Source organism: Tursiops truncatus, chromosome 4 (genome assembly GCF_011762595.2).
Source record: "Tursiops truncatus isolate mTurTru1 chromosome 4, mTurTru1.mat.Y, whole genome shotgun sequence".
NCBI lineage: Eukaryota > Metazoa > Chordata > Mammalia > Artiodactyla > Delphinidae > Tursiops > Tursiops truncatus.
Window position 1 is genome coordinate 49,339,212 of NC_047037.1, and position 25,219 is coordinate 49,364,430.

General features: G+C 41.0%; 1 protein-coding gene across 3 annotated transcripts in view; it reads left to right on the top strand.

The window, feature by feature from the left end:
* Window positions 1-23,228, top strand: part of TMEM212 (transmembrane protein 212) — a 55,063-nt gene extending 31,835 nt beyond the window's left edge. The window contains exons 2-4 of one of the 3 annotated variants that reach the window (XM_019946308.3): window positions 7,345-7,404; window positions 8,604-8,927; window positions 16,476-23,228. In XM_019946308.3, the coding sequence (XP_019801867.1) occupies window positions 7,345-7,404; window positions 8,604-8,927; window positions 16,476-16,496 (405 nt within the window). In that variant the 3' untranslated portion in view covers window positions 16,497-23,228. Of the gene's footprint in view, window positions 7,405-7,784; window positions 10,980-16,475 lie in introns of those variants that run through there. The other 2 variants (XR_012331380.1, XM_004319396.4) reach the window with 2 other exon arrangements.
* Window positions 23,229-25,219: the final 1,991 nt, after the last annotated feature.

The following is a 25,219-nucleotide window of genomic DNA, read 5'->3' on the forward strand; positions in this document are numbered from 1 at the left end:
ATATTTTTATTACATATGTTGAGAGAATAAAGGAAAGAGGGAGGGAAGGAGGGACCAGAATAACATGTCCCTTTAAAGTTTTCCAACAATATGAAGATATCAAAATTCTACAGAAAATCAGATTTTACCTTAGAACATTGATTTCTATTAGTTATCTTTTAAATATAAGGTTTTCTTAATATCATTTAATCATATCTACAACATATCAGGTACACTATAGTGAAAATGCTGTTCGAGAAATTCTTCAAAAATTATTTTATTTTAATCTTCTTTACCTGGACGTTCTGAGAAATCGGAATCTATCTTTCGAAATTTGAATGTAGAAAAAAATGTGAACCATGAAAAATAATTTTTAAATGAAGAACAAAGTAAAATAATTTTCAGACTAATGCTTTTATTAGAAACACCGAGGTGTGTTTATGTGACCGAAAGGTTTACAAGCCCAAATCTTAGTTCTCCCATCTTTTTCTTTGAAACTGCTTAAACTGAAAATAATTGAAGAAGTTGAGTGATGGGCTTTGCTAACTTCACATGTTGCCAAATTTGCATGTGTCAAATACACGTGGGTACTAAGTAACTGCTCAATGTCTGCCCATTGAATGGTCACCACAGGTGAATGATGACACTGGTACCTCAGCTCCCTGGGTCAAAGAAACCAACACATGTAGTCTTGGGAGTAGGTGGCTGCCATGGAGGCATGATCGAAGAGGGGTTACAAAGGCCCAAACATCCAACAAATCCTTCTCTCGTTGTTTCCTGGGATGCCTGACATTCACTATTGGAGACTAGACAATTCGATTTTGAAGCTTTTTGATCGTGTGGAGTTTTCTCTTAAAAGGTAGCCACTCTCAGGAGGGGCAATATTTTACGTTTTTAAAAAATCAAACTTAACAGAGATGTCATCTAAATGCAAGACCCTAGGAAATATAATTTTAATTTACTTAATAAATAAATATGTATTGGTAGCCTACTACATGCTTGAGTTACAATGGAGAATAAAACAAGATCTCGATATTAAAGGAATTTGGTCTAGTGGGGATTAATGATGGTGTGCAGATAGAGGAAAGCGGGATGGTGGGAGCATGGAACTGAACATGGAAACGATTTGATGGTATTTTTCTTTTTTTTATTTATGTTTTCTTTTACACCACCACCCAAGTCTTGAACTTTTACTCTTTCCCCCAACAACTACCCCAAACCACACATTCAAGGAAATGTTTATTAAACATCTACTAGAATGCAGGGATGGCATTTATATAAATGACTACCAAACTTTTTTGTTAGTGACCCAGAGTAAGAAAAATATTTTACATCAGGACCTGGAATGTACATAAATACATCTATCTATTTCTCTCAAGGTAAAAAGAGAGATACTGAAATATACATGTAACTAGATTTACATAACATATGTTTCGCAAAACAATACTTAACCTTCTATGTGAAGTGAATTCTGATATTTTCTATTCTAGTTAACTTTGTAAAAATCCTGACTTTACAACTGGCCCAAACTTTAATAACAAAACCATGGTTATAGCTCAATCCTGTGTCCCTTTCTTATAATTCTTTGCCTATCCCTGCAGGGTCTCTCATAATATAGTCAACAGATATTGGTGATTTGATTAGGTTCACAGATTACTGAGTATATGCTTATTCTACACCAAACATCTGCTTGACCAATCAGACCCAGAGAAATGACATGACAAATCTCTAGCACATAGCTAATTGGTGGCTTTTTGATTTTTTGAGAGTGAAGCATGGGGAAGTAGAGTCAGAGAGTTAGGATTTGGAGAGGTGAGCCTCTGTTCAAATCCTGACTTTAACATTCTTGGTATGTAGTCAAGAGCAGGGCCCTCATTCAACCAATTCCTCATTGCCTTTACCTGTAGAATGGGGAATTTCACAGGTAAAGAGAGCCCATGTGAAACTGTCTAACCATAAGAGGCTCAAAGAGAATGAACACAATTTGCTCAAAGACTGCATAATAAAGAGCTTTGCCAATTTTAAAGCCCTACACAAATGCTAGTTAATACGATGCCTTTCATTTATGCCCTACTCTCTGTCCAAACCCTTTGTTCCTAATCCCTTGCCACCTGCCTCACTCTCCCATTCTGTTCCCTGATGACCTGCTGAGTTCCATATCATATTACATCCTGACCTCATCTCCAACCACTCTACCCTTAGCTCTTTTCTTTCCCATCACACTGGCTCCTTGTTTTCAAACATGGCCAGGTATGTTTCTGTCTCAGGGCCTTTGCACTGCCAGTTCTCTGCCTGAAGCCTTTTCTCACATACAGCTTGTTCCCTAACTTTCTTCAATTCTTGGATCAAATGTCACTTTCTCACTGATGCCTTCCCTCATTACCCTATTTAAAATTGCAGACCTCCCCCGCAAATGGCATTCTCAATCTCTCATCCCCTACTCTATTCCCCCCCCCACCCTGTAACACCATCTAATATACAACATAATTGACTGACTTATTATCTGTTTTTTGTCCTTTCCCCCCAAATGTAGATTGTACAAAGGCAGGATTTTTTTTTTCTATTTTGTTCATTGCTATATCTCCAGCACTTGAAAGGGAGTAAATGACATGCTAGGTATTCGTGCTAAATATTGCTTGATACATATTGTCGAATGAGTGGTGAATGCCATGCTCTCCATTCTGACAGTACAGAATTCCTTATACAGTTGAGCTCTAATTAGGTGGCAAAGAATAAAGGTCAAGCTGGTATTTACACTAAAGCAGGAAAAAGTCCTCACCAGAAGGAAAGCAATAAGAATGCTCCCTCTTTCAATAATGTCTAAATTTGGAACAACATGATTTTTTTCCTAGTCAGTTTGGTAGTGAACCACAGCTCTGTCTGATTAGGGTCGACTTCAAAGGTCTCTGACCCATCCCACAACCTTCCCTGCCAATCACTTCTCAACTTGCCTGCAAAGTGTATCTTCCTCTGGTAGAAAGATAATATGTACATTTCAAACATATTTCCTTTTGAAAATGACTCCGTATCTCTTTTGAGATTGGAAGAGATAGATTTTAGAAGTGACCCATACTTTGTGTTTGTCCGGTGCCTTTCTTTCAAAGCTTTTTCTAAATTCTTCACAAATATTCCTCCTCAGACTCTCCTAGCTCAATTCTTACAGACACATGAGAAGCTGTTTTCCTAGAAATCTGAACCAGGTTATTGAAAGTCATCAGCTGCTAGAAAGTATGTAGCAAGGAGATCACTGAGCCTTAAGGACTAAGCGCTACTTTAATCCTGGAAAACCTGGCCTGTAGATCAAGCTCTGATGAACAGACTGAAGTGCACTGAGTTAAAAAACGGGACTAGGATCCAGGGACTTGGCCAACGGTGAGCAGCAGCGCTGTACCCAGAACCCTGCCTGGAGACAGGAACTTAGGAGAAAGGTAGGGCTGGACTCACCCATGCAAGCTCCAGTTTCCTCGTTTATTAGAGAAGGGACATGATTGCACCAATGCTCAAGTCTCTTATAGCATCAACAGTCCTGCTATTTCCAATTAGCTGATGGTCCATTTTCCACTTAGATATCCTAAGCTTCTTGAAGCTTAACTGGTCCAAAAAAGGTAATCATCTTACCACCAAAAGCAATTATGCCTTCTCCAGACTTCCCAGTCTTTGAACCCAATTTCAAACCCTGGAGTGACTTTTGACTCAACCCTTTCCTCTAAACTAGTGTTTCTCAAACTGAAATGTGTATGTAAATCACCTGGGCATCTTAAAATGCAGGCTCTGATTCAGTGAGTCTAGGGTGAAGCTGAGATTCTACATGTCTGACAGGTTCCCAAGGGAGGAGATGCTACTGGTCCTTAGGACAGTGCTTAGGGCAGCAATGCCCAAAACCAGCCCATTTCAGCCCCACTCCCGCCCCACCACATCCAATCTATTGCCAACTTTTATTTTTCCTACGAGGCAAATCCCTATGCATTTTTTCTTCTTCATTCTCACTATGCAACCCCTGCCCACCTCCTTACCACTTCCTGCCCCACTCAGGTTTTATGCCTTGAAACTTTTAGAACCAACCTGTGGGGATCTATACATTAATGGGTTATAAAATCAACCTGTTGGGTAGCTAGCATTTAAACATATAGAATATGAATAGAATAGAACAGAATAGGATGGGACAGAATGGAACGGAATATAATAGAGAATTCTACAGTGTATCACACATAATAAAGTTATTGTTATTTTGGTTAGATGTAAAAATATTTGTAACTTTTGGCCGTGTTACAAAATATATTTCTTACTATGGGTAAAGGTTAAAAAAAAAAAAAAAGCTTGAAGACCAAGGTCCTACAGAGACCTCTAGGCCAATGCAGCAAGCATGCAATAACAGGCCCATCTTTCTAAAGCTCTGCTGTACCGGTCTAGCCTCGTCTTCAAAAATCTTTAGTGTTGCTTCATTGTCCAAACCGAGTTCAGATATATTAGCCTGGATTTTGAGGCCCTCCACGCCCTGACCTCACGTGGCTTTCAAGCCTGATTTCCTACTCCTCTCTGCCAGGAACCAACTCTCCCATGGCTGCCCAGACTGCCCTTCCCTCTGCATCTCTCACTGACGTCACATCCATCCGTCAAACCTGCTTTGAGTCATATTTCCCCCACAGTGCCTTCAGTCCTTTCACACCTGGACTATAGATTCCGTTGACAGTTGGGGCCATTATTTGTATAATTATTGCTTGGTGAGCTTGCTTACCTTATTTGGCTTCTCTGTGCCTCATTTTAAAAATAGGAGACGATCTACATCCTAGGGTCATTCATTATGAAGATTAAATGAATTAACACATGTAAAGCATTTGCTAGAGTGCCTGTCATAGAATAAGTGCTCAATAAATGTTAAACGTTATTATCATTATTCCATCGGCATTGTGCCTATCACATCCCTTGTTCCCAGTAGACCCAAAATAGATGTCCGTAAGTGAATAAATTAGCCCATGTTATAATGATTTCTCTAAAAGTTTCTATTTCTGTTGTGAAGCTCTCTGCTTCCTTCAATTCATCTGCTTCTGGGAACTGCATCCTTACTGGGGCCATTTAAAGATTTAGTGGGAGGGGTCACAATTAGCATGCGGAATGTTAGCAGCAACTTTTGCAAAACCCAAGTAATGTCCTTGGAACTGTCCCCACAGAGCAAGTCCACAGCCTGTCAAGAAGAGCTGAGGGTGGAGAGGGCAGGGCTGGGCCTCCAGCTGCACTCCCACCCTCCCCAGGCATGGCCTCCTTTCCGCCCTTCCTCACAACCTGACCGCCCCTCTCTACCCAACTCTTCACCTCTCAGACCCTCCCACATTTCCTTTTCGCACTTGACTTCTCTTCCCTCAGATCTCTTCCTTTTTTAAAAAATCTTTTGGCTGCGTGGCACAGCATGTGGGATCTTAGTTCCCCGACCAGGGATCAAACCCATGCCCCCTGCACTGGAAGCGCAGAGCCTTAACCACTGGACCACCAGACAAGTCCCAAATCTCTTCCTTTTTCATTCTATTCCCCTTCCCTGTCTAAAAATAAATTTTTTTTAAACAATGGAAAGAAGAAAAAGGAAAGCCTGTGACTCTTGGGGGAATACCCGCACTCCACCTCCCACGCACGGCCGGGCACCAGGAAAGATGGGTGTGCTTGGCTCCTGAGCCGCAGTCCTCAGGGTGGATTTAACAAGTTACTGAACGGCATGCATACACCAGCTTCCCCCATGAAAGATCTTTTTCAAAGTTTTGTGTAAACAAAGCAAAATTGAAGCTGGCAGCTACAACAGAAATAACAGGCAACTGCAATTCGGCAGGATTTTTCAACTTTTGAAAGGAAAGAAACAGTTTGTGCCAAAGTAGTTAAGGCAGCCTGGACTCTAAGCATCTGATAATGTCAGCTATCTACTTGGACTTCAACCAGCAGAGACATCTCCTTTGCTTTTTATCTCGTTTGCTTTAGTGTTTCTCTCACACAGAGGAGTGACGTGTCAATTGAGCGCTTTGCCTCTGAAAGCAGACTAGCCCCAGGCTTAGCATCAGTGCTACAGTTGCTGTTAATAATTCTCCTGTTTTGTTGTACTGTTTATGCTGGCTCAACCTCCATAGGGTCCCTTGGAAACTTTCCTCTTGCAGAATCAAGGCAACCTCTTTCGATTGCAGATGGTTCTGTTTTTATCCATGGGAGTTTTATGGTATGGCGATGCCAAAGTCTGGAACGTCAGGCTTAGCTACACGAGTTTTGTGTGAGTGTACATGTGCGTGCTTTTTTCCCCTCGCTCTCAGATTCTCTAAATCCAATATTCAAAATAGAATATGCCAGGAAAATGAAAAGCTAGGTCTCAAAACAATAAATATGCCAGACCTGGAGCTACAAAAAGCAACATCCCACAAAACCATATTGGTTAAAGCTCCGATTTTTTTCCCCTCTTGATACTATACATACAGTCATGTTTATTTCTCTGTCAAAACCCTAAATTGTAACTCTTTTTAAACCTGTCCTCATTCTATATCTTACTTCAGGCACATCTCTTCCTGGTTTTCTCTCCCAACCTCAAAACATTCCTTGACCAGGAACAAATGATTTATGGGCTGGGAATAAGCAATTTCCAGACACTGATTACATAGGTCTCCATCAGACCCGGTGCCGAAGCGAAGATGAGCCCAGAATTTTTTTCTCCTTATCTATTGCTCAGTTCTGGTGACACCATTCCCTCCTTTGTGGAACTATTTTCATTCTGCATTTGGGGGCTTTTTCTTCAACGGAGACTATGAAGAACTCTCTTTTGAAAAGCTGGACACCACTGCCCCCAGAACAATAAATGCCCCATCATGCATTCATTCTAATGATAATCTTTGTTATTTGAGAGACAGGGATCACCAGCAGGCTGAGGCTGCAGAATCTCAAAAAAAGCAAAGAGTAAAAGATATACCGCTGCCGGGAGGGTTTGCGGGTGGGTGCGGTTCTGTGACACGTTTCCTTTTCAGTTCCTCCCATTTGTAAATTTAGCAATTTGGAAAAAGATGAACAATAGACAATTAACCAAAATAAAACAGACGGCAAGGGTTTTAAAGCCAAGCTTTCATTGCAGTGACATCTTAACAGTAGCAAAGGTTATAATTGTGATGGCAACGGCAACATAGAAAATCAAAAAAATGAGCTTGTGTGAATCATGTCTCTGTGACACTGATGGCTTCTTTTCCTCATTGTCATCACGGATGAGGAGGTGATCAGAGCCATAAATCCATTTAGCCATTTGCTATTCCTTCTGGTTTATGATAAAGTCGTCAAACCGTGAAGCAAACTGAACTCTTTCCAGAGGTACCTTCTCTCACAGGATGTTGTTTTTCCATTTTCCTTTCACAGGCCATCATGACTGGTATACTCCTACTGTTGGCTCACAAAGAGTGGACCGAGAGACACCTGGTAAATGTATAGACATCGAGTAGGTTGGCAGAGAAAGTTTGAAGGTCAAATCTCTACTAGTTCAGGATGGAACACAGAGAATGATTTCTGATTATAATTGAATCCTATCTAATAGATGCCTTACTATGATGGATTTCAGTCATAAACGTTGTTTTAAATGCATAAGTTTTATCTGATACCTGCTCCAAACATTTTCTACCAGTTCCCGTGATTATTGTATTTAAGTAGTGTAGTTTGGGGAGGACAGAATCCATGTTAGTCTTCCTGAATTTCATTCTGAAAAAGTGGATCTATAGGATCCTCTGTTTTTAATCATGTATTTTCAAGTCTCAATTTGGTATCTCCTTCCAATCTCCCTGTTACCTCTTCCCCTAAAAAAGGATGAAAAGGGGCTTCCCTGGTGGCATAGTGGTTGAGAGTCCGCCTGCCGATGCAGGGGACACGGGTTCGTGCCCCGGTCCGGGAGGATCCCGCATGCGTGCGTGGAGCGGCTGGGCCCGTGAGCCATGGCCGCTGAGCCTGCGCGTCCGGAGCCTGTGCTCCGCAACGGGAGAGGCCACAACGGTGAGAGGCCCGTGTACCGCAAAAAAAAAAAAAAAAGAATGAAAAGTCTGTGATATCTTGCATTTCAACAGTGTAGAGCCAAGTAAATCCCAAGGTACAGAAAGACTACCTTGATTCGATTATAGCTCCTCTTCCCGTGGCTACAGCAGGGCTGCTCGAACTTTAATATATGTGTGAATCACCCGGGGATCTGGTTAAAATGAAGATTTTGATTCAGTAGATCTGAGTGAAGCCTGAGATTCTACATCTCTAATAAGTTCCCAGGGGATATTTAGTGCTCCTGGACCATAGACCACACTCTGAATAACAAGGTCCTAGGGTAAGGCAGGGGTTCTGTTCACTCATCTTTGTCTTCCCACCCGGACTGGTTCTCAACACATGATAGGAGGTAAGTCAATAAATGTGTTGAGTGGAATTGATTTCATTTTTGCTCCAGCGGGTTGATATGTTATTCTCCCATAGTGAAAGTTCAAGAGGCAGGCAAAAGGGCCTAAAGAGACGGTTGTAACCCACTTCTCCTTCATTTCCCAGTAGGAAAGATGAATAGCCAGCATCTCTTTCTTTCCACATATTGCTGAGAAGCTTCTGAAAAATCTAGTTCCCCAAGTAACAATTTGTTTCTGCTTTATTTTCAGTGGGAAGCTAGTTTCACCTTTGTGGTTCTGAGCATCCTGGGATGTCCACTTCATTTTACTGTAGCCTTGGCATCTGCTCTCCTTGGCCCGTATTGCCTCTACTCATTTTGGGGGATTGCAGGGACCAATTACCTTGGTTATGCAGTTGCCTTTCCTTTTCCATATGCAAAATTCCCATCAGTTTGTGTAGACCCACCACACTATGAAGAGTACCACCTGACACTTCAAGCCTTAGACCTGTGCCTGAGCTTTGCCATGCTCTGTGTGTCCCTGACAGCGTTCATCACACTTTCTGCAAGACTTCTCCGGAATGGACATATAAATGTAAGTTTCCAGAAAGGGGGAGCCAGTTCCTGTTCCATCCTAAATGCTAAAATGGAAAGTTTGGTACATTGATACTTAATCTGTCTCTCTTTTTTACCCCTGTATCTTGTATAACCAAAATTCTCCCACTCTTTCTACTTCGACTCCAGCTAAGAGGCTGATATATAATACATCAACATCAGATTTAGCTTTCTGACATTTTCCGAAAAGGCTGATAATAATTTTAATATGATAATAATAGAATTATGAACTGAATATTTAGTATGTGTCAGTGTACTTCCCATTTCACAGATAGTAAACAGAGGCTAAAGAGTTTGTATAACTTGCCCAAGGTCACACAGCTTAATGACTAGTAGGACCAGATTCAGAACCCAGAGCTATTTCTCTTCATCAGGCCAGATTTGTCCTGGGCTCCCTCATCCCCCTCCTTGCATCCTCTGCTCCTCTGCCAGACCATTAAGATGCAAGGCTCTGGCCTCCAGGAGGGTTAGAGCGGGGTCACTGGGAAAACAGCACAAGTGATTTCTGATTCCAAATTCCTACGGTTGATACTGGGTCCCTCCTCTGTGGGTTGAACAACCTCCCTCTGAAAAGAGGTATTTCTCACTGCAAACTCTTATACTGGCTTTATGATTCAAGTTAGGATTATATCAGGGTCAAGTGAATTTGGGTTATGTTAGCCAATTTTTTTCCAGTTTCATCCTATCAGCACCAACCAGTAAAGCTGGAAGACAGGAATTTGGCACTCCCAATGCTTTTTGTGGTCAGTCTTGTCCTCTTCAACTTCTTCATAAATCTGCAAAGGAAATCCTGTACATTCTTAGGAACGGAGTTGATTTTACAAGGAACTTGCCGAGAAACAAGGCAAGCAGACCAAAATCACTGCCCCCGCTGTGCTGCCAGGACATGTAGAAGTTTAGTATTTGAGAATTCTCCCTTGTGGCAAATGTCCTGACTTTCTAGACTATTTACTAAGGAACATATGCATAGGAGAACCACACATTAAAAGTTGACAGTCATAACCCCTTAGCATGCATAGCTAATCAGACATCTGGCTGTCATTTTAAGCATGACCCTCACAACATTGAGGTTTAACGTAGGGTGGAGAATAGGGAGAAAAGAATGAAAAAAATATACGTCGAGCTTTGTAAGCCAACAGCGCCTTACCGTGGAAACCCAACAGTGAGACCACCTAAAGTGCCTGGAGAGAGAGAAAATTAATTGAAAGCAGAGCAAAGTTCTGTGACTTCAGGGTTTTGCCTTTGCCCATCTTGCTCAGAACAGTTTCTTGCTGTGTGGTTTCTGAGCTACGTATGGGACCCAATGCAACTACAACACATTCCTCAAAGGGAATCAATGACATCAGAAGCGCCCAGGGTTTTTGTGAAACTAGATTTCTGCATCCCTTCCAGGTCCATTCCCACTATGTCAGAAATTCTGGGGTTGGAGGCAGGAAACATGCGGTTTTAACACACGCCCCCAAGAGATCCTGATGAAAATTCTCTTCCTAGCACACAATGCACTAAGTATCAATTCAGGACAGAATCTCAGTTTTCCCATTTGCATAAAATGCAGCACTAGTTTGGGTGAGAGTTCTAGATAAATTTAATAAGCATGTCTTTGGTGAACATTCTTGGATGACTTGACACCACTGAATCCATAGGGGTGGCAGATCACGTTTCGTTAGCGAGGATGAATGGCTGACTTAATGGGATATGATGTCCTGTATTAATAAATATACCACTGTTGCCCCAAGACCAAAAGGAGCTCATGAAGCCTGAACAAAGCTTTGTTACCATGCAGAAATCTCAGCTACGTTAGGCACAATTTCTAGCAGTGAAATAAATGCATTGTTTATCAAAATTCTAGAAAACACATAACTTTGTTAGAAAGAAAGGTGGATCGTTCGCTGGGATACAGAATTCTACATAGTGATTCTACTTTTAATGAACCTCTGTGTAGTTATGTTGTTAGATTCCCTACAGTGCTGAAAGAGATAAGTAATATTTTTAAATTTTTATTTAAAACTATTAATAAACGCTGTGAAATATGCTGCTGATTCACACTTTTTTCATATAAACAGAACACTGAAAATGTTTTTAAAATCTGCCCACTTTTAAGTGTCTGCCTGAAAAGTAAAATTCTTTTATGTAAATATAGTACATAGCAGGAAACTCAAGAGCTATGAAAATTTGTAAAAAAGAAAAAAGCGATGGCTTGAAGGAGGATTTGGGGAAAATTGTGGTTGTACTGTAAAACGAAATCAATTTTTTCAGATCTATATGTCACAGTCAATATTATGATGAAAAATATTCCCTCGTAAGGGTTTGTTTGTGCAAGTTGAAAAACATGTTTTCAAAAATGGATCAAGCGCCCCTCTAGGAATCACCACATTCATTATTTCTTCCTTCCTGTGCCTTTTCGGTTTAGTAGAATTGAAGTCGTCTTGTGTCCCAGTCAGCTCAAGCTGCTATTAAAAAATGCCGTAGACTGGGTGGCTCGACCAACACACATTTATTTCTCACAGTTCCAGAGACGGGAAGTCCAAGATCAAAGTGCCACCATGGTTGGTTTTTGGTGAGGCCTGTCTTCCTGGCTTGTGGATGGCTGCCTGCTCACTGTGTGCTCTCAAGGCCTTTCCTGGGCTTGCTCCTAGAGAGAGGAGCAATCTCTCTGGCCCCTATATTTTACAGACACTAATCTCATCATGGGGACCCCCACACTTATGACCTCATCTAAACTTAATTACCTCCCAAATGACTTACTTCCAAATACCATCACAGTGGGGATTGGGATTTCAACATATGGATTTAGGAGGGGACATAAACAGTTGATTGCATCTTACTGAAGGTAACACAGTGACAGTGTATGAGCATGCAGTCAACCGGTACCCAACTAAAACTAGAGGTCTAATGCTTGAAAGAGGCATGAAGGGTTTGATGGTTTTGACAAACACTCACAAAAGCATGGTGTGAGTGCTACAGACTGAATGTTTGTGTCACCCCCAAAATCTACATTGAAGCACTAACCCCCACTGTGATGGTGGTAATTAGATTTGGATGAGGTCATGAGGGCAGAGCCCCCATGATGGGGTTAGTGCCCTTATAAGAAAATGAAGAGACCAGCGTGCTCTGTCTCTCTCCACCGTGATAGTATACAGCAAGAAGGGGACCGTTTACAAACTAGGAAGTGGGCTTCCACCAGACACTGAATCTTCTGACACCTTGATCTTGGACTTCCAGCCTCCAGAACCGTGAGAAATGTCTGTTGTTTGAGCCATCCAGTCTATGGTAGTGTGCTGTAGCAGCCCAGGCTGACTAAGACAGTGAGTCCTTCCAAATTTCAAGGGCCTCGTGGGAAGGGGTGGAGCTGGGAGAGGACTAAGAGACCCCTGTTTGTGTGGTTCCATGCAACACACTGAAGTGACCCTGTGGGCTTAGGACTCAGTGCAGAAGGCAAATGAGCACCACACAGAATTAAGTTGAAAAACTAAAATGCATAACAACCGTAGCTGAAATTGTCTACATTCTTGGTCCAGTAAGTAATAAAGTGATGAGAAAGGAAAGAATTGGGACGCCAGACGCGCTGCAGCTGTCCCCTGCAGCTACTCTGCCCCTCCTCCATGGAATGGAATGGCTTCGTTTGTTTTCCTTTCATTATTCATTGTTATGTTTGGGGTTGGTTTTTTTTTAATGAAAGGGGGAAAGAAAATATTTTCTCCTTCTCATGTGATACAATGGTTTTGTTTTTTTTTTTCAATGAACTGAGAAATATTTGCCATAAAAGATGTAGGTAAACCCTCTAAATGCGGTTTAAAAGATGGGGACAGATTATTTATCAGTGGAGGACAAACAAAAGGCAAATTAACAGCAATATACTGGTTCCAAATCTTTCAGCAGACGTACTCTGCATCATTAGCAATAGAAATGTGTTTTGAAAGAAATTCTTCCATGACTCTTATCCTAAAATTCTGAGGTCCCACATTGGGCTATATAGCAAGGTGTTTCTGGTGCTTCTGGGAAATAACCCCCTCGGGTAGATCCAGTAAAACTCAAGCAGTACCGTGCAACTGTAAGAATCCACTGTATTTCTTCCTCACAAATTCTATTATGTGGTCACCTCAAAGTGGTCAGTCGAAAAATCAGAATCTAGAAAAATAATTGCAATTCAGGGCATTACTATTCCTTCTATCTCATAATTTTCTCTGGAATAATAATAATGGTGACATAAAACTGGGTGATAGGGCTTCCCTGGTGGCGCAGTGGTTGAGAGTCTGCCTGCCGCTGCAGCGGACGCGGGTTCGTGCCCGGGTCCGGGAAGATCTCACATGCCGCGGAGCGGCTGGGCCCGTGAACCATGGCCGCTGAGCCTGCGCGTCTGGAGCCTGTGCTCCGCAACGGGAGAGGCTGCAACAGTGAGAGGCCCGCGTACCGCAAAAAAAAAAAAAAAGAAAAAAAAGAAAAAAGACAAATATGAGATCACTTATATGTGGGATCTAAACAATAATACAAATGAATCTATACACGAAACAGAAACAGACTCACATACATAGAAAACAAACTTATGGTTACCTAAGAGGAAAGGTGAGGGAGGGGTAAATTAGGATTATGGGATTAATAGATACAAACTACTACACGTAAAATAGATAAGCAACAAGGATTTACTGTCTAACACAGGGAACAATATTGCATACCTTGTAATAATCTATAATGGAAAATAATCTGAAAAAATATATATACATATAACTGAATCACTTTTCTGTACACCTAAAACTGACACAATATTGTAAGTCAAGTACACTTAAATTTAAAAAATTTAAAAAAAAAAACAAAAAACTTAGCATTATATAATTGATTAAGTAAGAAGCTTATGACTCCACTTTATTTTATTTGCAAAAAGATGGTTCTTAAATTTTATTTATTCTCTTATATCATATGATTAACTTAGAGTCCTGGATGAAACAGAAAGCTCCTTGTTAAAGCAATAGAATTACTAGGTTCTGGACAGTAATTAGTACCTATTGGACAAGAGGAGTATCTTCTGTTCACCAGAAATGACTTCTCTCTTGTCACATATCAAGAATTATGAACCTAAAGCCCTAAATATAATATTCATTATTTATCCTTGCTCCTCAACATTTATTGAGCGTGTACTATGAGCCAGATATCATGCTAAAGTACAGAAAAATGAGCAAAACATATTCTGGTGCTCCATTGACTTATAAGGACTGAGGGGAAATGAGCCCAGATGAGGAATAACAAGACCTGAGTTAGGTAGTGATAGTGGGCATGAGAAGAGGTGGTACATTTGAGAGATATTTAGGAAGTAGAATCAATGGACTTCATAACAAGTAGCATGTGGGACAAAGGAGGAGTCCAGGAAGATGCAAAGGGGTTCTGGACCATGAGAGACAAGACAAAGTGATTGGATTTAATGTGTGAGTCCCACTCTTGTCACTTAAGGTAAATATTCAGTTTCACATCTCATCATTAAAAAAAAAATTATTGTAAGAACTTAATAGAAGAAATCAGAGGACTTCTACCTGGGATTCTAGCCAATGAAGTACTAAAATTTGCCATTGGACACTCCATCAAGTTGTTTGCATACCAAAAATCAATTATGCCTTGCTTCGAGTTTATAATAAGCCTAGTGCAGAAGGGCATGGGCTATAAGACAGTTTCAATCTAGGCTGAATTAATTTAACAATGTATCTCTTCTTTTCTTCTACTGAATCTCCCATGGCAAAGATTGGCCGTGAATGACCTATAGATAGCCAAGCCCAATGGTCTCTTTTCAATCCACATCTTCTTTGACTGCTTTCTTCATGAAATTATCTCCCTTGACTTCCACGCACCATTCTCTTTGGTTCTCTTCCTTCTCCATGGCTTCTCCTCCTCAGTCTCCTCCGAAAGGTCCTCTGCTCTGCTCACCACTTAAAGACTGGTACCCTCACTTACCACTTTGGGGCTGGTGCCTCACACATCCACATCTGTAGCCCAGTCCCTTCTCCTGCTCTAATGAGCTCTACGTCTGACTGTTTTCTAGACACTCTTTTGGTGTCCCTCAGATACGTCAAACTCCTGGTGTTCATCGTGGAGTGCATCATCTCTTTGCCCTCAATACCTGCTCCTCTTCCTGTATCTGCAGCTCAGCTGCCAACACTCATGATACTCAGGACGAGCCTGAGACCTGGAGTCATCCTTGACTCCTTACACCTGAGTCCATCACCGTATCCTGACAACTGTACCTCTCAAGTATTTCTCTAATGTGTCCTCCATTCTCTGTACCAACGGTGACAGCCCTGGTTTGGCTCCCATATTCTCTCACTCAGACTGCTTTGCTTCCAGTCTGTCTTTCTTAAAAAGTATCCTCCACACAGGCTCTAGAAGGAGCTCTCAGGTTCAAATTTGTGCTTATCATTCCCCTGCTTTAAATCCTTCTGCGGCTCTCCTTCACTCTCAGGATATAGCCAAGCTCCTTTGTTTGACATCATGTGTACTCAGCTCCTCTCTGAGCATGTGAGTTCCTCGAGGACAGGGACTGTCTAAGGTGAGCAAGAAAGGTGGGACTGCGAGTGTGAGAATCAAAAGAGGAAAAGAGAAGCAGGTTGCGATACTAGATGTCATTTTTATGTCTTCCTAGCCATAGCTAAAATCTTACCTAAACCTACAGCAGGAATATTTTAAATTTAAAGACAGTTCACATGTCATGGGGAAATTTACTATGGTCATGGAATCCAAAAAGAATCTCCAGAAAGGGATACATAGAAAAAGTAGATTTGAATTTCCATACCAAGGAGCAGTGGTTTAATGAAGAATTGCTTTCAGCATTATAAAACATAGAGAAGCTGATATGGTACTTTTGAAATCAGACAGTTTGAGGGGTAATTGCTTCTTCTGTCGCTTACTATCTGAGTAGCCTTGAGCAAATGAATACTGAATCTCTCCGAGCCTAAGGTCCTTGTTGGTAAAATGGAGATAACACCTACCTCACATGTTGCAAAATGAAATGATATAATTACTATTAAGAGCCTTTACACTGAGCATGGTACCTGATAGGCCTCAAGAAATGTTTGCTATCTTCCCCTCACTGCTAATCAAATTTAAATTCTTGACTCAGTCAAAGATTTCAGAAAGTGCCCTTTAGCCTTCTGTAAGTTTTGAAAAACCCCAAACCAGTCCAAACCAGACAAAACAAACAGCAAACCACCAAAAGAGATAGTCAACAGAGACTCCCTACTCTTTAGGCAGCCCCTGTCCACAAAAGTAATGGTTCTTCTGGACCGTTTCATGCTTATGCCAGATATTTTATTACACATATATTTCTTTTTCTATATCTCTCTGCCATCCCCCTCCACCAGTATCACCAATTTTGTTCTCTCTGGTGATTCCTCTTAAATCCTTAAGAGGTACCATGATGCTGTTACTTGAGTCATTCTTCATTGGGCTCCTGTGACATAAAAAAGGCTAAATTAAATGTCAGAAATGACACTCTATTTTCTTTGATAAATTGTAGAAATAAACACTATTGTATTTTTTTCCTTCCTAGGGTCAAAAGAATGGACAGTAAGTTTGAAGCAATGTTCCTCTTAAATGTGTCATCTCTGTGACCATTATTTTGAAATATTTCTAAAATAATTTTGATCTTTAAACATTTTTCCTCTATGTTCTTATAAAATAAAAAATTGAAGTAAAAAAAATTGAAGTAGTTGTACACTTTAGCCCTTTTTGATGGTTAACCTTGTTTTTTCTGATTTACATGCTATGATACAAAAATTGAAATTATGTCATTGTTGTCATAGAATTTAAAAATCTGAAATATAAATTGGAAGTGAATGAATGTTTCCTTTAAATTCCTCTTGTTTCCTGTGTGATGTTTCATTGAACTGTAACTTCATATTACCCAAATTAAGGAAACGCTTTCACACGCTTTCTTCATTGCCATTACCAAAGTGACTCTAAATCTTCAAAACACAATTAAAACTTTGAATTGTGGGGATAATGAGAAGGCTCTCCTGCAGGGGGACTGTGGTCCTCCCTCCTGACCTCTCTATAGCTTGTCTTTGGCACTTAAGACAAACTACTTAATTAATTGGAAGAGACCTTATTAGAGGCACTTTAGGCTAATTTTTCATCAAATGTCCCAAGATTCACATGCCCCTGACAGCTCAGCCATTCCTAAGTGGCAACTCCAGTCAGCTGCTGAGTGGTTCTAAATGTAAAATGTCTTTCTCGTCTTGGCTAGAGACCTGCTTCTTATAACCACTGTGTCTTGGTCCTGCATCTGTAGTCCCTGAGAGCACAGTACAGTGGTTCTCAAATGTGGTTCCAAGGTCAGAAGCATCAGCATCATCTGGGAACTTGTAAGAACTCGACACTCTGGGGTTGGGCCCACCAATCTGCTTTCGGAAGCCCTCCTCCAGGTGAGGGCTAAAGTTTGAGACGCACTGGTGTAGTGTAGCACAAAGTGGGTGCAACTTTGGAATGAAAAATACCTGGATTCAGACTCGCTGGTGTAGTGTAGCAGAAAGTGGGTGCAATTTTGGAATGAAAGATACCTGGATTCAGAACCTGGCCCTCTGTCATTTTAGGCAATAGCCTCCGTTTCCTCTCTGATCAAATGGAGCTGATGGGCATAGCTAATTCCCAGACTTGCTGAGAGAATTCACTGATACTCTATGGGTCAAGCACACAGCAGAAAGTCTAACACACCCTTAGCGCTCAAAGTTACTGTCTAGTGATATTGGCTCATTCAACACATTTATTGGATGCCTTTGATATGAGTCTATATAAAGCCCTTTCTTTTGAAAATGGAGAAGTACAGAAAATTTTAGACATGACAGCTTAGACATAATAGTATTTAATACCTTCATTTTACAAGTGGAAAATATAACATTCAGAGAGGCGAAGTGACATGTTTAAGGACGCACAGCTCAATTGCTGGTGTATGGAAGCCCTTTAGGTGCCTCCCAGCGCTCAGCTCTTCAATCAACACGTGTTTATCTGTCACTTAATACAGCAATAAGGTATGTATTCCTGGGCCTGGTGATTACACAGGTAGGGACTTCAAGTTTATCAGTATACTGTCTGAATTAATTTTAATATTAATTGAGCATTCCCAGCTAGAATTGGGCACCATGGTTACTTATTTACTTACATTTTGCTTTCTTATTTATATCTTATTCTGTTCCAAAAGGATTTAAGGTGACTCTTGGGCATTTTATCAATGGTTGGAGTTCCAGCCACTACAGCACTAACTGTTGAACCAGTGAATTCCAATAGTTGCTTTTGCAAGAGGCTCTCAGCAAAATGTGCACAATTCTGAGGATCCCAAACGGATACATAAGAGAAGTAGACCAATACCAAGTGCTTTAGGTTAACTGGAATCCCTTGTATAAATTGTTAATCAGATATCAAGGAACATGTGTGGTTATGTCTTGGTCTCGCATGTACAAAGACACGGGCAGACATTTTGCTACGCCCTTGGCTGGTGAAACTAAATGGTTAATACTCACCATCACACGCCCAGAAAAAGTCCGATTTACCGACTGGAAGGAATAAGGCACTTTTACTTTATACAGCCTGTTCTCAGTTTTGTGGGGCTGTTGATATTACTGGGCTAATGACAGACGCCAAGGCGGCAAAATAGGCTGGGTTACTTATAATTCTTTGAATGTGGACACATCAGCTTGTGGGAAGGAAACTATTTAAAATGGGGCTTAGGGAAAGCAAAAAAAAATCCCCTTTCCCCATATGAGATTCTTCCACAGTGTTGTCATGGAATCTTGAAAACCTCTATACAGAGGATCACTCTCGTTGGATATATGCAAATTTTCTGAGATCCAGCGGTTTCCTGCCAGGGAAAAACTTATAATAACAGAGCAAGAATGCAATCCGAGCCCTTGCTCTCTGAAACCCTGAAAGAACAGAGTCGTTCTTGACAGGGCAATTTCAACCCTTGACATTCCAGGAAATAGCTTAATAATGTCATTTAGTCTGGGGTTGTAACCAGTCCTAAGACATGGAGACACAAATGCAGTGTAAAATTTTAAATATCAGTTCGGGGACCATTACTCATTTTCACACAGAGCTTAACAGCAAAGACCACCACCACAAAGCAAAAACTAAGCAAGCCTTCCTAATTAAATTTAACATTGTCCCCACTAATTAAACACAATATAGGAAAGGTTTCTGCCAAGAAATTACAGACACATCCTGAAGACTATTTACTTTCCTGGGTCCTGGGCCCGTGCCATATCCAGGACGTGACCCCCAAACAAAACTGTGCTTTGATCATTAATATATATGCAGAAGTTACCCCCATCCTGGAGCCTCGGAGGCCTTAATGAGACACACTGGCCTTTACATTCAATGTGTTTCATTTTTTCTGGGTACGGTGCAGCTGAAAAAGGTTACAAGACTCAGGTTAAAAGTCAGGAAATGGATCAGGACCCCACGCTATGACATCATTTTCTTGCAATGCAATGAAGCAATGACATTTCCTGCAGGAAAACTGATTAGAGCTGACAAGCTGCCTTAGTTAACTGCAGTGTTTGCCATGGAAGGTGTCAGGCCTGCCTCGTTCCAGCTCCTGCCACCCTCCCTCCTGTTCCTTGGCTGGAGCTTCCCAGGGGTCAGTGAGACAGAGTGAAAGAGACCCAGGCCACTTCTATTTAATGACAGTCCTGATATATTTAAGATAAAGATGTGCTAAAACATTGTTACAAAACTTGTGGAATTTTTTAGTTATTAGAGCATTTAGTACTTTAGACAAAAAAAAAATATATATATATATATATATATATATAAAATTTTGCCACTTGCAGAGTGATTTCCAGATTATTTTTAAAACTGACATATAGGCAGAGCCACCAGGGGTGATTGTGCAGGTTGGCCAAAGGCAGAGTGGGATTCAAAGCTAGCTCACTCTCCGATTATTAAACCATGGTTGCTGGTTCAGGACTAGATCTGCCTTTTTCGGATTCACACAGACGTCTCACAGCCAGTGACAGATGGTCTTGCAATGGGACAGAGTTTGAAGGTGAATGATGAACCAGTCTTCTCCTTTCAATCCTGGGTGTCTCTGTAACTGTAGGCATAAGATCTTGGGGCGTATCTCTAGAAGTGTGAATTCGAGGACCTGCCTAACTGTGAGTTCTGGGCCAAATCTGCCTCCTGGCTGGGTCACCTCAGCAATAGGGAGTCCTTTGGGGATTTATGAACAGGTGCTTCCAATATGCCAACACAGGGGGTGTGAGGCACCTAGCTTGGCGAGTACGAGCTCTGGGCTAGGTTTCAGCCTGGCCAGGTGCTCTCGTGCGCAAATCGCGTAACTATAGTGGCCCTACTCTTCCCCAGATGGTAGAACCTGCTCTGGACTCCACATGCAGACAGACCTGCTCCAGTCCTTCAGACCAATTTAGAGACACGACTGAGGCAAGAATTATTTAAGAGCTGGGGCCAACCCCCTGGGACGCCACATCAAATCGCCCTTGCTTGTCCATGTGTGGCCTTGTGACTTGGTTCAATAACTGGGTTTCTGCCTTGGACACGGGATCCAGTGGCTGAGTAGCTGGTGAGTACTGCCTGGGAACAAGTGTCTATTTCCTCGACTTATCGTTACCATGCCCCTTCTGGAAACCACAGGTGTGCTCGTAAACAGCGAAGGGAGGGCTCCAGCCTTATCATCTTCTGTCATTTTTCTTCTCTTTATCTTCCTTCTGGATCCTCCTGGGAGGTAGTGGAATCTACCAAGCAAAGACTGCAGATATGCCAGAAAAAAACAGCTTCCTGATGCTGCTTTTGTCCATTTCAAAACAGAATTTATACTAACTCACTTGTATGTCAGTGGAGGAGAGTGGTCAGGAGTGACTAGTTTCTACTACCAAAAAATCAAACACTTATCATCTCAGAAACGAAGAGTCCTAGATCCAGGATGGATTTCTACATTAGAAGCAATGTTTCTAGGTACTATGCTAGGTTTGCCAAACAGATTGAAGCTCTCTACAGCAGTTGAGTGGGTAGATGTCAGAGATGCTCTGAGACACAGTTTACACAGCATTTACATCTATAAATCATTACATAGTAACTGGATGGAACTTGTAGTGACAAATATGCTATCTCTGGAAAAATGTGCAAATATCTGAAGGGCTTATACATTTCCCCAGGATGAGTCAAAAGAAGCATAGTTGTCACACCTTTCTTTCATTATCCTGTGGGTGTTCTCTCAAATGTGTGGGTCTTCATAAATGAGTCACTGTTTCCAAGGTCTGTCAAAAGTATCAGTGGTCACAAGCCTAGGAAGCATACCAAGCCTAAAAAAAGGAAAGAACTTTCAATCATGGGCAATAATGTAAAATGTCTGAAATTACTGGGGTTTTATTACTCTGCCAAATTTGCAGTCTTATACTATCTAATCACTCCCTTTTGAGGACTCACTATTTCCTATAGTTAAACCTATGAGGAATAAAAAGGAATTTATTTTACATTTGGTGTGTTTGTATAGTCACCAGGTCTAGAGCCGGTACTTTTTGCCATTTGAGTAACCCTTCTGCTTGCTTGCCCATACATGTTGAAACTGTCATTTAACTTAAATACACAGATCAGACTTGTTTAAGACTCTACCCTTTCACCTTGCTCTAGGCAGGGAAAAAGATCAAAGCTTCCTGTGTTTTTTAAGGATGACCCCTTCTTTGTTCTGAACACGTCTCACATCTCCTATTTGTAGAAGCTTATGCACAGGCTGAATTGTTTTTCTTTTCTCTAAATCTACTTATCATAAACAAGACCCTCATTGCCCACTTGGCACCCTCAGAAAGGGAATTTACTCATCCGATAGGTTGTTTACCTAATAATGATGGCTTTTTAAATTCATGGTATTAAAACAGATATTTTTAGTACAAAGTGTTGTCAGAATTGATAAGTGAAAAAAGGTGTTTGTAATTAATATGCTATAATGATGAGACTGATGTAGAACAGTGAAAAAACTCACCTGTTATCAGTTCTGCCTTGAAATAACCAAATGATAAAGCTTTTACATATTTTTTTACTTTAATGTGACCCTAATTTATTTATTAATGCATTAGTTCTTTTCAGGTTGAAGTAAAATATAAATAAATGATGATGATATCATTTCACTTAGTTCATGAATTTATTATCGATTAAGAATATGCAGGGTACTGGCCAGAGGACAAGGTGCAAAGAATTGGAAAATGAAATCTCCTAGTCCACAAAACAGAGAGGATACAGAAAATAAACACCACAAAGAAGTTTTCATGGGTTCAATACTTACCAGGCCAAGGACTGAAAAGAAAATCATTTCATCTTTTGGGGTCTCCTAAGTTTTCTCATCTATAAGACCAAGGAGGCAAAATTAATTGTTGGGTCCATTGAGCCCCTAAATTCTGGGACTGAAAGAAATATGTGCCGGGGCTAAAAATGAATTTAAAGTTGCAAACCCTCACATGCTTTGTTTGGCAAATATCATAAAGAGGATAAGCTCAAAGGTGAATTATGACTGCAGATAGCGAGGTGGACGCTATTATGGAGATAGTGAACAACACGAGGCAAAATATGGAGCTTGGCTGTACACAGGAGAAAATATCTAAGTGGAATGGACAGACTGAGTGGGAGGGAGCAGAGAGCTGTAAAGCAAAACTGGGCTGAGTGCACTGCAAGTCTCAGATCAATCAATCAACGAGGATTTTATTCTGCTCAGGTTACTTTATTTGTTAAGGGATTCTTAAGGGGGCGCCTGAGATAACATGGTCAAGGATTATAAGCCGTACTAAGTATAGTACTGTGAAAATACCCTAGCGTCCAGGTCCACAAGACTAGTGTAAGAAGGGCATCTGCAAGCAGAGAGGGCTTAGAAAGTATTTTAAGAATGCTCTGAGGTTCAGCTTCAAACAGTAGGTCCTGGCTGACGATTGTGAAGAACCAGCAGTTACAGGCAGCCAGGGGATGGTAACCAAAACGGAGTTACTCTCTCTTTTTTTTTTTTCTATTTTTATTTATTTATTATTATTATTTTCTTTTGCGGTACGCGGGCCTCTCCCTGCTGTGGCCTCTCCCGTTGCGGAGCACAGGCTGCCGACGCGCAGGCTCAGCGGCCATGGCTCACGGGCCCAGCCGCTCCGCGGCATGCGGGATCTTCCCGGACCGGGGCACGAACCCGCGTCCCCCGCATCGGCAGGTGGACTCTCAACCACTGCGCCACCAGGGAAGCCCTGGAGTTACTCTCTTTAAGCAGAGACTTTGGACGACCACCACGTGGGAGGAGAATTACCAAACTGTTGCCAAAAAAATCACTTTGGCTGCAAACCAAAGAAGGATTTTCACATTTCCTCAAGACATAAATGACACTTCGGTGTAGTAGAAAGATTTCTCACACGACATTTTTCCCAAGAGATAGGGAAGTGAGGAAAACTTAATGCTCTGGAGTGACTTATTCTTTTCCACGATAAGAACTAGGTGAAGCCCACTGCATTGCCATTTTGCCTTGATTGTCAGTCAACTGGAAACAAAATTTAGATTTAATTTCAGGACTTACACTTAAATATCTGACCCCCTATTTAAAAAATTTTAACTTCTCACTTGATCTTTTGCTCATAATTTTGCCAAATTCATTTCTTTCATTACATGCCACCTCATTCATTCACTCATTTATTTTAGATATTTATTAAGCATTTACTATGTGCTGGGCACATCAAGTTCTTTGGAGGCAGGTGGAATGTGGCTCTGGCCTGGCAGGCAGAAGACTCTGTCTCTGGCTTGTGTTGTGTTTAGGTCTTAGGGCTTGATGTTTATATATGGGTTACAGTTCAGGCATTTTCCAGATGAACAAGGGTTCAGGGGTATATAGCTGGTTTTCCTAATAACTCATCCCATCTCCATCTCGGTTAGAGTGGATTTTTCCCTTGAGGGTCTTTGATCCTACAGCCGCAGACATTCTGGCACCAGGGAGGCTTAAAGGTCAAGGCTCCGAGACACACAGAGGTCGATGAAATCAGGGGACATCTTAGCAACTGCTGAGAAGCCGTGGGGGTGAGCACTATGGCTTCCAGGATGGATGGATGATGTCATTTGTGGTATAAATAAGTGTGTGCTTCCTAAGCTCTGACTGGGATCCAACAGGTGTGTTCTGGAACAGTGCTGTTTGGATGAGACCATCGAGAAAAAGCAGCCAGTAAACTTTTTGCTTCCTTTAATCTGTGAAGTCCCCTTTTTTAACTCCTGACTCCCCAAAGTTGAGCATCGTGGGATACAAAGGCAAGAGTGTGAACTTGAACCTCAGTTGCTTCTCCCATAGAATAAAGGAGCTGGACCCACTAGTCTTCTAGCCCCTTCTAGCTCTAATCATCTGTCACTTTATGACCATCAATTCTACTTCCAGCTTTTTGGCTTCACAACTCCACACAGATAGTTATCATTTTCATCCTCTTCAAATACAATGAAAAACAATATGTGAGCAAGTACAGCGGCAACATGTGTATAATGGCAATACTGAAGGACAAGATTGAGACCTAGTTAAGGATTATTGAGTTATTATAGCAAAGACTTACTAGAAGTGGTTATAACTTTTCAGGATAGATTACTTCCTTCATAGCATATCCAAATCCATGGCAAACTGTGTTTACCCAGAGTTCTAATATCTATGTATATATACACCCATATTCGTACATTGCTTAGCAGAGTGATGTGTATATAATAAACATGAAAACTATCTGAATAACTTGTGAACTTAAGAAATGGTTTATAAACTCTTATATTTCATATCAGTGATTTGTATATAAAACAATATCTTAGAGTATAAAATACACAGATATAGAGAAGACACAACTCCTATCTCAAAGAATTTATAATTTAGTGTTAAGTGCTTAAAGATGTATTCAGGTTTGTGTGCAAAACATTTTAATAGATTCAGTGGTTTTTAAAATATGTACATATGGAAGCTCTAAGTTTATTTACAGTGAAATATCAATATTGGGTACCATCTACTATGCTAAATGCTGAATGTACAAAAAGGTAGCAAAAGTCCCTGCACATTGTATCCCTATAACCTGATCAAAATGACGCAGATTCGTTCATTCATTCTGCAATTATTGAATGCTTGCCTTGGGGAAAGTACTGTGATAGGCTTTTTCAAGGGCAGAGGCATGATTTCTTAATGGTTCCTGTCTTTAAGGATCTTAAAATTTAATGGAGTCAGAAAAGAGCTAATAAAGCAGAATGGAAAAGAAGTATTAGTAAAGAGCTATAGAGAACACTTAGAGGATAGAGTAACTATGCCCA